Source organism: Chelonus insularis, unplaced genomic scaffold (assembly GCF_013357705.1).
Source record: "Chelonus insularis isolate UGA/USDA-ARS -01 unplaced genomic scaffold, ASM1335770v1 contig_144_pilon, whole genome shotgun sequence".
Lineage (NCBI taxonomy): Eukaryota > Metazoa > Arthropoda > Insecta > Hymenoptera > Braconidae > Chelonus > Chelonus insularis.
In genome coordinates, this window is record NW_023276385.1 from 28,342 (window position 1) to 43,766 (window position 15,425).

The 15,425-nt window shown below is 29.0% G+C and overlaps 1 protein-coding gene across 1 annotated transcript in view; it reads left to right on the plus strand.

The window, feature by feature from the left end:
* The first annotated feature begins 264 nt into the window (after positions 1–264).
* LOC118075047 (uncharacterized) overlaps positions 265–15,425 on the plus strand; it is a 114,134-nt gene continuing 98,973 nt past the window's right edge. The window contains exons 1-2 of the mRNA XM_035096646.1: positions 265–506; positions 5,588–6,399. Coding sequence (XP_034952537.1) covers positions 6,304–6,399 — 96 coding nt within the window. The 5' untranslated portion in view covers positions 265–506; positions 5,588–6,303. The remainder of the gene's footprint in view (positions 507–5,587; positions 6,400–15,425) is intronic.

Genomic DNA, 15,425 nt, shown 5'->3' on the forward strand with positions numbered 1-15,425 from the left:
TACGTCATCTCCGTCGATAATATACCTACAGTCATTATGATGCATTTACCGACATCATTTCCACAATTGATAAATTACCAACAAATCTTTATTTACCACAAATCAACGTGAGTGCGCTTTGCTGACTGTTCATATTATAGTTATTGACAGTGCTCCAAATCGAATAAAACAATGGAGTCGTTGCCGTCTGCAGAAACTTTTGATCACTTCAATAATAAGCTTCAACATAGATTTAGAAGAATTTCCTATATTCCACCCGATGTTTCAGCATGACACGTGCGCTTGCGTACCTATCAGTTGACATGTTGTCTAGCGTAACGCATGTTATACTATGTTATACTGTGAGAGCGTCACTCCAGTAGATTATCACTGCGACCTTGATCTTGAGAAATAGCCGGTGTCAAGTTATTTATTCACAAGATACACGTGAGATAATCTCTGATACAGAATTGTGGTTAAGCAAAGACGTCAGGTACTAATAGAGCTATTCATCATACAAAATTTTGGTAAGTACTTAACTTATGTTCTACTTAGAAATTTTAACTCCAAAACTTGCGCGTCACTTGAGATTTCCATTGATTCTCGTATATGAATTCATTTATTTTTTTAAAGTGATTTTTGGATTATTGATGTTTCAAATGCATTATAATGATCCATTAATTTTTTAATAGTATTTAATAGTAAGATTTAGGGCTTGATAGCAAGGAAATATAACTTGTCTATTGAATTTTATAGATAATAAACCACAATTTATTTCGTGAATTAATCAAACAACTGCAAGCGTTATATTATCATTTTATGATAGCTACGACATTTAGAGAACATACGTTACATAGTCATATTACGATAATACTCCCACTTCTCTGTTTCATGGTTACTCGTATCAGGTAATAAAAGACGTTTAGTTCATCACTTCTGGCGTATTGTGAAAAGTAAACATAACACTCGAGCCAAGCTTACCTCGGCCTTCGTGTATTATATCATTCACATAACGTAACTATTAAAAACAATAGCGGCGAATAAAATTGCGGAGACAAAAATAAATAGAAAACGAATGACATTAATTTTTATCTTATATTCTTTAGTCTAGTCATACGTACAAAGTTCATGATGTCAACAAACCGGTAAGACTTATCGAGTTTCTATTTTGATTTTCGCAATAAAATATATGAAATCGATTTATCATCATATACATATACATACATGTTTTTGTGGAATTTCGGTTTGAAATAAAAATAAATTATAATGTAAAAGTCGAATCATAGGAATGGCTAATTATTTTTAATCGTTGATTATAAATGGTAGAATAGAAATTTAATCATTTAAATAGTGTAATAACTTCACAGAAGTACTTATGAAAGTAAAAGTAATGTTTCTAAGAGGCGATAAAACATTTTTGTCATATTTTATTGCTTCCCTAGTTTTTAGGACCTTGGTAATAGCCATGAACTATGTACTTTATTGTTAACTTGTGCTCAACTTTTAGCTTTATCTCGCGTTTTTTTGAATTAAAATGTCATTGATTATCTTGTTTGAAAGTTCCTTTTTACGGTTTTTTGGCTAATTAAACTACTCAATCCCCCAAGTAACCAACTTCCTGAATCAATCAAATCAGCTGATGAGAAATTTATTGAGTAATTGAGTAAAAAGAATTTATCATTAAATGAAATAACAAATTGTGAAATTAGTTGTTTATATTTTTAAAAAAATTACATGTTTTGATTTCAACCAATTTCTTACTGGTAACATTTTTTTTATTGATGTTTGGATCTTTGCTGTCCATCGAGGGTTTCGTTTACCTTTTAATATATTATATTACTTGGGATTTAAACGAATGAAAACAAACCAGAAAAAAGCCCTTGTCATCGTAGATTAATAAATTGTTTTCACTGTGAATTCTTTCATTTGTGATCTTATTCTACTCGGTTATACAGATGACGTGTAATTAACAATCTTTTATTCAATTCATGTCATGTTTCCGTCTATTCATTCGAGTGATTTTTTTTTAAAAACTGTTTTTTATCACAGCAAAAAAAAAGTTTGACATTCTGTATACTGAAAAACTTTTTAACCGAAGCAATAGGCTTTTCTAAATCATATTTTTAAAAAGCTTTTACTTTTCAATAATAATTTAATTTTCTGATATTTAGTTTCAAAATAATATCGACTTTGTTTCCTAATAGTTTTTGTCAATTTTTTTATTTTATAATTATTTAAGTAATTTTTTTTTCTACACAAGCAAAAGCTTCAAGAGATTCGATTACGAGAACTTTTGTCTAGCAATTTGGTTCGTTTTGACAAAAAATGGTTTATTTTAATTTATTTAATAGAAGTTCGAAAAAGTTTTAATGATCTTTTGTTGATATTTTGTAAGTGAATACTAGACTAATGTTCATTCTGAAGAGAATTAGTGTTGAGGAGAAAGTTATCAGAGTTATAAATTGATTATTAAAGTTCCACGGCTAATCGTAATGTCCTTGTTTTTCCGTAGTTACATACAAGTGAATACTTGAGATCTAATTAGAGTTTCGTGGTGTCTTTTATTGTGCTCATATGTTCTTTATGGTAAATATTAATATTTTTTTTTTTGAAACATGCTTACACGAGGATTTCGTATTCATAGATACAATAAAAAAACAAGCAAAAAATTAAATGCTCATTCGTTGAAATGATGATCAAGCAGAAATAGGGAAATTTTCATGGCGTAATTAGAATCTAAGAGGAATGTAAGAGCACGCAAATGGGATGCGGTATGCCGCATGCATAGGTATCAAAATAATCGTGCTGAAATAGCTGCTCTATTGCTTTGATATCACAGAAAATTTGCGTGAAACGAGACGTAAAATGTTCGTCTCAGCGATCGAACGAAATTAACGACTTGGGGATCGTAAGGACAGAATTATCGAAGTCGTAAATCAGAGTAAAAGTTCACCTCCAAGCGTTTTAATTTCCGTTAATAATTTACCCACCCCTTATAGTCTTCTTCTTCGTTGGTTTCAGAAATATAATAGCTATGTGGGATCTTTTGCGGCAACGTTAGCTTCGTTTTATTGGACAAAACCAATCGGCTTAAAGACGTGGTAGACCACAACATGAAAAAAACATAAAAAAATATTTTCCTCTTTATTGAAAATAAAAATGTGTAGAGTAAACATACAATAGAGGACTTTTCTCCAAAAATATATATTTTCTGTAATCGTATATCTCATCGTTTCAAATAAAATAAAATATAGAAGCTGATTATCCTTAAAATATTTGATATTTTTTAATTTAAAAAAATTTTTTGAATTTTTTTGTAACTGTCTAATGGAATTATTTTGAAACAATTTCAACGATTTAATGAAAAATTTGATTAGCTTTCAATTAGCCCAAGATACATCGATTGACCTTGCTAGCATATATATTGATTCAACCATTTACGAATTTTTTGGGGTTCACATTCTCGGAATAATTTTTGCCATAATTTATATCTAATTTTGTTGATTCTTCTGGGCCGTACTTTCATTAATTAACAAGCAATTATAGCATTTTTTTCATCTATAGTTAAAGGGATTTTTTTTACTAAACAAAAGCAAAAAAAGGTTTATTCAATTATTAAATTTTTAATTGTATTAAAACTTGCAATGACAAAATTAATAATTCTAAAAATTAAATTAATTCAAAAAAGTTTTAATTTTTTATATATATTTAGTAAAATTTAGAGAAAAACAAATACCATGATTCCATCAAGACCAAACAAACAAGGTATTATTCAGAATGAATAAGACTTAATTGAATGAACATAAATTATTACGTAAGATGAATTGCACAGTGGGATAATACTCAAAAGAACATTGAATTCTTTTGTAAATTGTACTCCAAAGTCTATAGTTTACATGATACAATTTATATATGGACTCTTTACAAAATTCGTCTCGTCCGTCTAGAAGCTTTGAATTAAATGTAACGAGCGTCGTCATTTAGTTTAATCGAGGTGAATGTTGGCTACTCTACTCAGCAACATCAGTCCCTTCCCCAGAGTAATTACGTCGTTGGAGTACCAATCAGTGTAACACGACCAAGCTACGACACAAGACAAGATACAGAGTATAGAAAGACGAGCTTGTCTGTCTCTTGACAAAGCAGTAATTTATTTTCTTCATTCTTAAGAAGCTTCTTATTTACATTTTCCAGAAAATTTAGCATCTTTATGTTGACCAATCTGATGAGAAATAAGAATGGACTTGAACTCTTGCACGTATTTCTCTCTTGGCAAGAAACCATTATTGGTTTTATTTACACTGAGCTCTTTTATTACATTGTTCTTGGAGAATCGATGTAAAACATGTAGTTTCATTTTTATTCAGATTGGAATGGAGTCCAGACTTGAAGATATATTTACAGAAATATCGAGGATCCTGTATTGAATGTTTTCATTGAGATGATATAATACATTTGTCAGCTCGATGCAGTTGATTGAATTTATTGATTTATGTTCAAAAGACAATACCATGTTGATACAATTGATTTAATTTTTAATAAAACTTGGACGACTGTTCACGATATTTTAATATAAATATTTTTTCAAAGACACTTTGGTAAAAATGATATCGTTATATGAGTGGAGAATTCTTTTGAATATTCTCGGCTTCTTTTAATATAATTACATATTCATAGCGGATGATTTAATGATGAAGACGTGGAGAGTTTTTTCTCCTCTTCACTATCTTTTAGAGTATAAGAAATTTATTTTTGGAATACTCTCTAAAATGTCAATTCGGATTTCTCTTTTTTCCTTTTTTAATTAGTTTCACAGTGATGACGTATACTTTAATAGTCAAGAGTATTTTTATATTCTGAAAAATTAACTTGTTATTATTGATTTAACGGAAATGTTTTCTTGATAGTTGTAATTAATTATGTTTTTAATTATTTATAAATGATGTATTTCGAAAGGTTATTATTTAGTCATCAACTTTTCCAAACTGAAAAACTTATAGTAAAGTTTCCAGGTCGCCTTTACCTAATAAAGATTTTAATGTTTACAAACATATTTAATTATACTTATGAATTGTTCATATATTTTTGGCTGCTTCGATTTCTTCGCCCATTAAAAATTGAAAGTTTTGTATTTTAATTAGATACATTAATTGAAATTTTGTGAATAACAATGATATTTTTGTGATAAAAATTATTTATAACATTTACATAGTTTGATAAATATAATAAGTAACAATGGAATTCAATTACATCTAATAAAAAGTTATCTTAAGATATTCTGAACTCAAATGACTCTAAGTCAATTATTTCTTCATTCTTTCTTCATGAAATGAAATAATATAATTAACTTTTTTATTTAAACAAACAAAAAATATAGTTAAGATATCTTGATTATTTTTATAGCAAATAATATAATAATTACTAAGATATTTTAAATAAAGGTCAGACGAAAAAATCCTTTTGACTTACGTGTTAATACGTTATTTAATGTACGAAGTTTAAGTGAACTTTCATTATATCATCAGTCATAATTATTTAATTTATGATAATGTAGTAAATTAAATAATAAATGAAGATTAATTAAGTTAATAAATATTATTTGTTCTAGGTTTGAAAGATGGTAGAAAATAGACACAAAATGATTAAATTAAAAAGTGGCAAAAGTGTCAGATAAGTGATGGAAGATGTGATCGATCAGCTGATCATATGGAAGTGTCAAAAACACAATTTTGTTGAGTATAGAAGTTGACATTAGAGTGACATAAAAATGAAGATGAAAGCGGAAATAAGAGAATAAGATCATTTTTAGCTGAAAGTACAAGTCATAATGTAGAGAAGTGTATGAGATAAAATAGATAAATAAATAATCATTGATCAAAGTTGATTGTTGAGTAGAGTGTACGTCGCGTCGACGACGTCGTCGATGCTCGCGTCGCTTGCGGTAGTCGTCGCGGGGTTGCGGAGGGTGGCGGGGAAATTAGAGTTTAGTATTGCGCGAGCAGTGGCCGAGTGCGGTCCTCGAGTTCCATCTGTTGTTTTGCGTGTGCCGGCAAACGTGCGCGATAATAATATTTACCGTTATTACAAATATATCCTTGTGGGTATTATTTATCCAAGAAGGCCGTGTAAACCGCAAGGGAGCTGTGAAGAATCGTTGTGGTGGGTCAGGAGAAAAAGATAGCAGGTAAAAGTGTGGACCAAAACAAAGAGATAAACGAGAACAGGAAGAAGAAGAAGAGGAAATAGATTTTTTTTTTTTCAAGAGAACTTTGAAAAAAAAGTGTGTGAAAGCTGTAAGTGAACGAGAACAAGACAACGAAAAAAATGAGCGCGAGAGAAGTCACCCTCGTTGGTGGTTCTCCCTGGGGTTTTCGAATGCATGGCGGCCATGACCTGCATCAACCTCTCCGGATCTCTAGAGTGAGTAATAACTTATGTTATTCTTAATTCCATTATTCTATTACACTTTTTTTTGCATTACTTTGCATTTTTCAAAATGCATTTTTTATTTAATAAGGCCGATGGAAAAAAATTTTCTCCTACTAATTCAGCTATTTAATTAAAGTCATAAAACATCCAACATGAATATACTTCGATACATTTTTTAATCTACCACTCGACTCTATTATAAAAGATATTTAATTAATATTGAAAAAAAATTTTTTTAATGAAAATACAAAATGTATTTTCGATATTTAATCATCAAACATACTGCTTAAATATCACACTATCGTAAATCTGATTAATGGTATTATTTCTTTAACTTTTGCATATAAATCAATCTTTGAAATCCATGATTTTCGTACTAAAACTGCAACATTAATAAAAGAAAAAAAAGATATAGTCTACTAATTTAAATTATATTACAACGCTCCCAAATGAGTTCTTGTTAAAGAGTATAAAGCTTATTGGAGATTTCATTTGGATAAATAAAACCATGTCGTTGTTTGTTTCATTAAATATTTCCATTATCATCATCCTACTAGGAAAAAAATGAAAAACCGTTACTACCGATCTTTCCACTAAATTGTCGATAAATTACCAAATAGCATCAAACAAATTGTAACGTATGTTCCTGTTTTGTCTCACTAATCTACTTATGAAGACGTGGACAATGAATTAATATTAGCATGACAATAATCAATGAATAGGTGATTAATTATCATTGAAATAGAATAGATGGTCCCAAGCGAATGCGACATTATCGATATGAGCGATCCATCAATGATATGATCGATGAGTGCTACTGCGAATGCGAAAGGTAAGAGGAGAGTGTGGGTGAAAGGCTAGAAGGGTGAAGAGAGTGTAGGTACACATATGTATACATATACATACGGTACGTAGTATTATATGGCCCGTGTGCGATATGCTAACGCGTTGGATCGTTACGATGACGTTTTCCAGTAGAGATTACGCACGCCTCCTGTATGTATTATATGTAACAGTTATGCAAACGACAAGTTTAAAGAAGATATGCCGTTTTAAATTTGGCCCAAGTTGTGCACCGGCACGTCCTTGCATTCTACGCGTCCACCAATCGAGTCGTAGTTTTTCATCTATCAAGGTCGTCAGACACACTCTGCCGTATCTACTTATTCACTCTGTTAATGACGCTGCCGCTTCGTTCTTTAATACTCTACACTACTATTGTTTTTTTTCTTTCCTTCTTTTATTAATTCTCTTCCGTGTTTAATTTAGTTTTTAATTACTTATTTTATTGTTTGCCTTATTTGTTAACCGCTAAAAAACCGTGATATCATGATAATCAGTATCATTTACGTACTGTGTGTTAATTATGTGATAGATCAGTCTTAATTGTGATAATCAAATTACTTTTGCTTGCTGAGAGAATAGAAATCGATAGTCAACTAACAGCTGCAAGCTATAAACACAATAATAATCATAAAAGCTTGTGTTTTTCTTCGTTTCATGATATGCATGTATAATCATCATTGCTAATATGGATACATTAGCGTTAATTTTATTCATTAATATTCTTTCGACATCATTTAGTTGTATTAGTCAATGACATTATTATCTCATGCTTGGAGAACGTCGTATGATCGATTTCATTGAATATAAAAATTGATGTTTTAAGATGATTTATTATCGTGATACATGTACATGTGAGTTATTTTTCCGCTATTCAGTGGTTTTATCTTATCAACATGCGAAGAATTAAATTTAAAACCTCAACAAGTTGATGAGCAGAGAGCAAAGTTAATTAATAAACTAATAAATAAATGGTAATATAATTAGTTTTATTTTTGTATATAATATTTTAAATGAATTAATAGAAATAAATTGGTCAATTGCATGCACTGAAACTTAGATAAGTTGGAATACATGGGATAGGTAAAACAGCGAAATTCTAATTATATTGTTTGTTTGGGCACATAAAAAGTGAATTTGATAAAAATAAAGAGATTTTAATAAATTGAAAAGCTTTGAGTGGCGAAATAAAATGAATCAGCGCAAAAAATAATAGACGAGAGGTAGAAATGAAAAGTGTAAAACTTTTTATATGAAAAAAAAAATTATTGCCAACGATGAAATTTTATCAGTGCCAGAAGGCTCATACACAAACAGTTATATCACATCTGCACGCTATCATGAAAGACCGCTGAGCTCGGTTAGATGAGTTTCAGTGACATTTTGTTGGGTTTTTTATCTTCTCTTTTTACACGTACCTGTGTCGCATTTATTGCCACGAACTCACGGGCAATTTCGACGAGTTCACTGAGTAACCCGAAGCTTTCGTTCATCTACCATCAGCTATACATACATGGATGATGTCTATATAGTCTATAGTTTTGTACTAAAACTACTCTCCGACGCCAATCCTGAGTGGCCGCGAGCTAAAGACTTGAGTACAAAGAGGAGCTTTCACGCAACACGATTTATCACGTGAATGCCCTCCACTGTATCGTCCAAGTCTGCGGAAAAGATACTTTTCTTCGTGCGAGCCGTAACTGCCGGACGTGCTCATTTCCCACTTTACCCCTCTCACCTTCGCCTACAAACCTTACCCTCATACTTCTCTTTCCTTTAAAAGGCGAAAAGTCATTTCTTTTACGACACCCAAATGACATGACGATTATTCTTCTAAATCGGAATCTTTCACTCCTTTTATTATAACTATTGTGCTAAGCCGTTGACATTTTTTAACTCATTGTCCACAAATATCATGGATTCGACGCGAAATATTGGAGTTCTTTTATATTCCCTCGGGTGAAATTATACTATAAATATGGAGAATTTGTCAAAGATTGAATTTTTACTAAAATTTTACGAATATGATTTGAATACTTTTGATGTCGTTGGCTTCATTTCACGTAGTTCGAGTACTTTTTTTACGTCAAATATATTTTCATAGATAAACAACCAGACAAGGTGAAAAAATTTCTGTTGGATACCGACTAAATTATTTATTACTTTTTTTAGTTTATTCAAAGTATATCTGTATTTAAAATTTTTTTTTTAACAAACGAAAAAGAATTATTTTTGTTTCGAGTTATCTCAGCATGTGATGTGGTCAAAGTCATAGTTCTGACATATTTTGTGAAAATATGAGTTTGATTAACAAACAATTTTTTTCACAGAGGTTGTCGTTTATCTGAAGTAGATTTTTAGTTAGAAGAAATAGTAAATACTTTTAACCAAGGTGATTTCAGATAAATAATTAATTTTATTTAATTAAAGCAAGTTAGTTAATTTGCTTTGCAAGAATTTTCGTAAATAAATAAAAAATCTTTGTTCTACAATTAGAGAAAAAAAAAAATCTTTTCATTCTACTATATTCTACAACTCAGAAATATCATGTTAAAATTGAATATCAAAAGTTGTTTCTATGCCATTAATTACGATGTGCATTGTATTAATAAATTAACTACAAAACTTTATGTTTAAATAAAAAAATATGTTCCTTATTAAATGAATTTGTTATTTATTTATTTAATAACTTGGTAAATTTTTCTCAACTTTGTATCTTCTTTATTACATTTTTTGAATTATTTTCAGCCATGTACTCCAAATTTAAACGAAATATTTTGCTGTAAATGAATAACGTTCTAAATAAATCATTTTTTTTCTGTCCATGATAATTATTTTTTTCTGAAGGTTTTTAAAAATATGCTCAGTTTGATAAAAATTACATTTCAAAAATATTCTAGAGTTATATGAATTAACATCACCTCAATAACGAAATTTACGTCCTCTAATAATTGATTTCAATGCAATCAAATATCCCAAAAAATGATTTGTTCATTATTTAACAAGATGAATCTTAGAAATTAGATATTTAATTCATTGAAATATCTTACGAGTAGTTGAAGAGATATCTCCATCTGCTCTTAAAATCTATCTGTCAATTACAGTTTACATTGCTATCATTAAGTAAGAGAATATTTCAAATCAAAAATCTCGTATAGTTTTAATGAAGAGTTTCCAGCAATCCAATATATAACAGAATTGAATCATCTTATAGTTCTCTCTAGCTTTTATGTCTACTAATTATTGATAAGAATTGTCAGTAAATTTAGAAACTGTTTCTAATATTCTTGTATCAAGTATGTATGAAAATTAATATCTTAAGGAACTTTATTGTTTATATGAATTTAATTCATCGGTGCTTTGTTCACTTGCATTCCCATAATATCCGTAAGCTATATCTGAATAGTTTGAAATAATTGAAAGCCTCAAAGTTTGTTGGTTATAGTAGCAAAATTCCAATTGGTGGGACACAACAGTGCTAGCATAGCACAACTAGAGTTCAAATCCTGTCTACGTAAACGAATTGAGAGTTGAATTTGTTGTAAACTGAGAGTGATTTTCAATAGAATTTATGCTGAGAATAATTCCATTGTATTGTATTGAATATATCATAACTTGTTAATTAATTTAATTATTAAAATGCTCATATACGATTTCTGTTTTGTGATGTCATTTTTGTCAATAACACATTTGTATTTATACTCAGAATAATTATTTCAGTTTCATATCATTCAAGTCTTTGAGTAAAATCGTTGTTGTATCACTCATATAATATTTCACATTTCACGATGATATCGTTTTACTTTATCAAATTTGTTTCCATCGAAATCACGTAAATGCGGAGAAAAATATTTGATAGCAGAAATCGATATTACTTATGGCTATTATTTTACAAAAGTCGAATGCACTAGCTGACTCTCTATTACGGGATGTTCAGCTTTCAAGAAAAAAAAATCACTAAAAATCAAAACGGATAATATTTACGAAAGAACAATTCCTTTTTTTCTATTTTAAATAAATCATTATTTCTAGTATTATTCTTTATTTATGTACTGATAAGAGGCCTGGCTTGTTCACTTGTACACTAAAGAAGAATGTTTTGAATAAAAATTTTTTAGTTGAAAATTGTTTAATATAATTCAAACAAGATGACAATAAACACTACGAAAAAAAAAATAATGAAATATAAAAACAAAGATTATCTAATTACTATCAAGAACTAATTTTAACAATAGAAAAGACAGTGTTAATTACATAAAATATCACTTCTATACCTTTATGATGGAGATACAATATTCGTTGAGGTCATTGTTGGTCACATTATTCATCAAACTTTGTATTTTTAAGCTTTTGATCTCTTATTGGTAATATAAAGGAGGATCAAAAGTGTCTGGAAAATTAGTTATTAATTGGAAAATGATAAAGTCAAAAGAACTGCTCAATAACTTACCAGGTTTATGTACAAAGACAAAGTTTTTATTACTAAAAGAGATGCAAGGTTCCTGGAATAATCTGCATTTCTGTTGGGTCTAAAAAAACAGCGTAAATGCAATAAATACAGTCTATAGCTCTACCAGAATTAGAATCTGTAATAGCTGCAAGTGAATTCGTGAAGGGAGGAATTTTTTTGGTCAATTGAACATAAAAAATATTATCATAAACTGTTGTGTGTAATAATCTAATATTGTAGAAAATTATTTTTAATATTAATACGATAAAAATATTATTTTTAGAGATATTGAATAAGATGTTTGAATAATTGGATCATTTTTAGAAACTTTACTAGACTTATATGAAATAGCTTGAAAACTTTTCTTATGTTAATGATGTAATGTAATCTATTTAATAGAAGTAAATATTGTATATCAGTAAATAAAAATTTCAGCATAAAAATTAATTTTCCCAGAAAATAGAAAATTAAACTTTTCTCTATTAAAATAAAAATTTACATTAATTATGCGTAAAATGTTTTGAAGTTCCATACCAAAGAAAAATAAATATAAAAATTTCTCGTTTCACTCAGAATATATGAAAACCAACCAAATATTAATTTCTAAATTACGAGTGAATATTCCAAAAAATTAATCTCAACCAAAAAATTATTTCTTCTCTTACAAATTATGCATAAGTAAAAACTTTATTAATATTATGTTGATTTTTTTTTTTTATAAAAGCTTGATACTGAAATTACGTTTTTACGAATATCTGGACATTTTTTTTCAAAATATCAGTGCATATCGTTCGCTCCAAAGACCATTTATCACCAATACAGTCAATGAAAAACTATTGAGTATATTTTTAATTGACTTTCGAGACGAATAATCGGATTTTTCTGAAATGGAATTTTTATGCTGAAATTCCTTCAATATTTAATTGAAATATAAATCCAGACAGCTTTTTTCTTCATAGGAATATTTCTCAAATCCTATTTTCGTATGCAAATATTACTTTTAAATTGCATTAAACTTTCAAACGTTCAAATCAATATAAATAGGAAGATTATTATACAAACTCGCGTATCCAACTGTTTGCTTCATGCAATTATAATTCCCATGACGCTTGGAACTTGTAACACATATTCACTCCGAGAGTTAAAGCAAAGCCGTGAAATAGATGAGACATATTGATATGTATATACATAACAAGCTACAGTTATATTCAACAACAATTTCATTGATATTATATTCAAACTCATACATAGTGTGGATAGTAGACACGTTGCTGTAGCAACTACTCGCTAGCTGTATCGCACAAATATGTAAACGTGATATATCCCGAGAGTGATATCGGACACTCTTTCCTTCTCTTGGCGTGTAGAGAGACAAGAAACCCTTTAAATTGTGAAGCTTTCAAGTTTCCTCGATGTTTCGGAAGAGAATCATTTTGTAGTCACGTTCGTACGCATTTTGTTCGGAAAGTAAAATAAAGTAAAAAAAAAAACAATATGACAAACTGTTCCTTACCGCGTGAAAATTGGATGAACCTGACGACACACTAGATAAAATCAATGTACCAAGTATAAGATGAAAAAAAAAAACAACTTTCTTATAAGAGAGAAGAAAAAATTGCAGTGTGGAATCGATGTTTCCTATCCGCGATCATCTTTGTCGTTGAGTTAAAACGTATTTCCTCGTGTACGACTAAAGTAGCATGCGAAGTAAGCATTATAAATGACTGTTAATACATTTTTTAACATTTTTTTTTTTTTCGTTAAAAAATGATCGCGTGAGATTAGAAAAAAGTAATATATTTGTGCTATACTCGATTTACTATTAAACACCTTACAAGCTTTCATCATAATAACAGAGAGAGAAAATTAATATTACTCTGTTATTCACAAAGTCTGTCTAATGTATGATCTAAATAAAAAATTCTGTTGACAATCTGATCAGAAGTGGTTTGATATATGTATAACTATATCAAGAAGCTAACCGTATAATTTTCGTTATCGAGATTCTAACGACTCGTTTTTATGATCCTAAAGCAGAATGCGGGACGCTTGCATAATCTATTGTTATGCTGTTGGGTCTAGGTCGGTATAATCACCTGATCGCAGTTGGACGAGGCTAAAGCTGTTACACTCTTGGAGGTCTAGGCGCATTAGAATACATTGATATAGTACTAAACGAAATGAAATTCATTGGTCAGCTTTAGAAATGATTAATAATCCTATCGATAAGAGTTTTATGTCGATAATTTTATGCCAATGATATTCAGTATTGGTGATTATAAACTTTTGGTTGTTTATTTATTTGTGAATTATTTAGTCGATTGGATTTGGATGCTTTTCGAAATTAATTATTGTTGAACCGAGAATTCACTAGTTATTTAATTTAACAATATTCAAGTAAATCAAATGTTGTTGTTATGAGCCAATATTGTGATAAAGATTTATTAAATTATAAAATATTACATATTTTTGCGTATTACTCAATTTTTTTCTGTAGCCTTCAATATGTTGTAAAATAATAATGACAATCTTGTTTTTATTCTTCGAATTTATTCAATGTAAAGAATGATGTAATACTGAGAATAAACAACAATCTTAACAATTTTATATCATGTTTCCTTTTCAAGGTGTTTTTTTTTTATTATTTATGTGAGGAAGTTAATTAATTACAATAATTGGATTATAATTCTGTAATAATAGGTTTACATGTAAACTTTTCTTATTAAATTAATAATAACAGGTGAAAATACAACGTTTGAACAAAATAGTTCATGATTATCGCTTTCGTGACTGATATTACACAAAGAAAGTTAAATTCGTGACTGTTTTTGAACTTTGACAATTTTTCAGTTGTTATTATGTTATGAAAATTATGTTCACAATGGAAACATGAAAAAATTTTTTTATAAAATAATAACTTGAAAACCCAATAAATTTTTAGCTCTTTTATTTATTAGAAGTGGTTACGATGTTTTTTAATAAAAAAATAAATGCTCAATTTGTTATTATATTCTTTTCAGGGTAAATCTGTTTTGGAGTAGTTGGATTCCCAACAGTAAATTCATACTTTTTAATTTGTATTGTTGATCTATAGGCCAGCTATAATATCTGTAAATAATTTTTAAAAAATTGGTGTCAATGCACTAACGACTCATTCATTAGATTAAAGTGGAACATACAGTTGTTAGTTTTTTAGTTATAAACAATTGTTTAACAACTAAACTATTACAAATAGGTAGAAATCTCTTGAATAGTATAGCATATTCCCTGTTCCAAAAAGAACAATTTTTATTGGGACTATTTTTATTTAATTTTCTTTATTCTTGAAGTTATAGAAATGTTTATACAGAAAAAGACATTTTGCGCCACTGGTAGCATGGTTTTTTTCTGCTATTGGCGCGTGTAACACATGGTCCATCATTGCTCCTTAAAGTTAGGACCTGTGGGTCTTTGGCATCTCTACTTCACTACACTCATTTACTTTCTTCAAGGACTCAAGGTTTGGCTTCCACAGATTGGTAGTTGAAAAAGTAATGATGTTTTTTAAAATTTTTTTAAAAATCTATCAAACAACTTTCTACAAAGTATGTGTATATTGATTTGTAATGATAATTTATAAGTTGAATGAAGCAGTTGTTGATAAATAAAAGATAATCTTCAGTTTATATAAGTTGGCTTGATTAGCATTACCACCATTTTTTCTTAGCAAATATGGTGGAGAAAT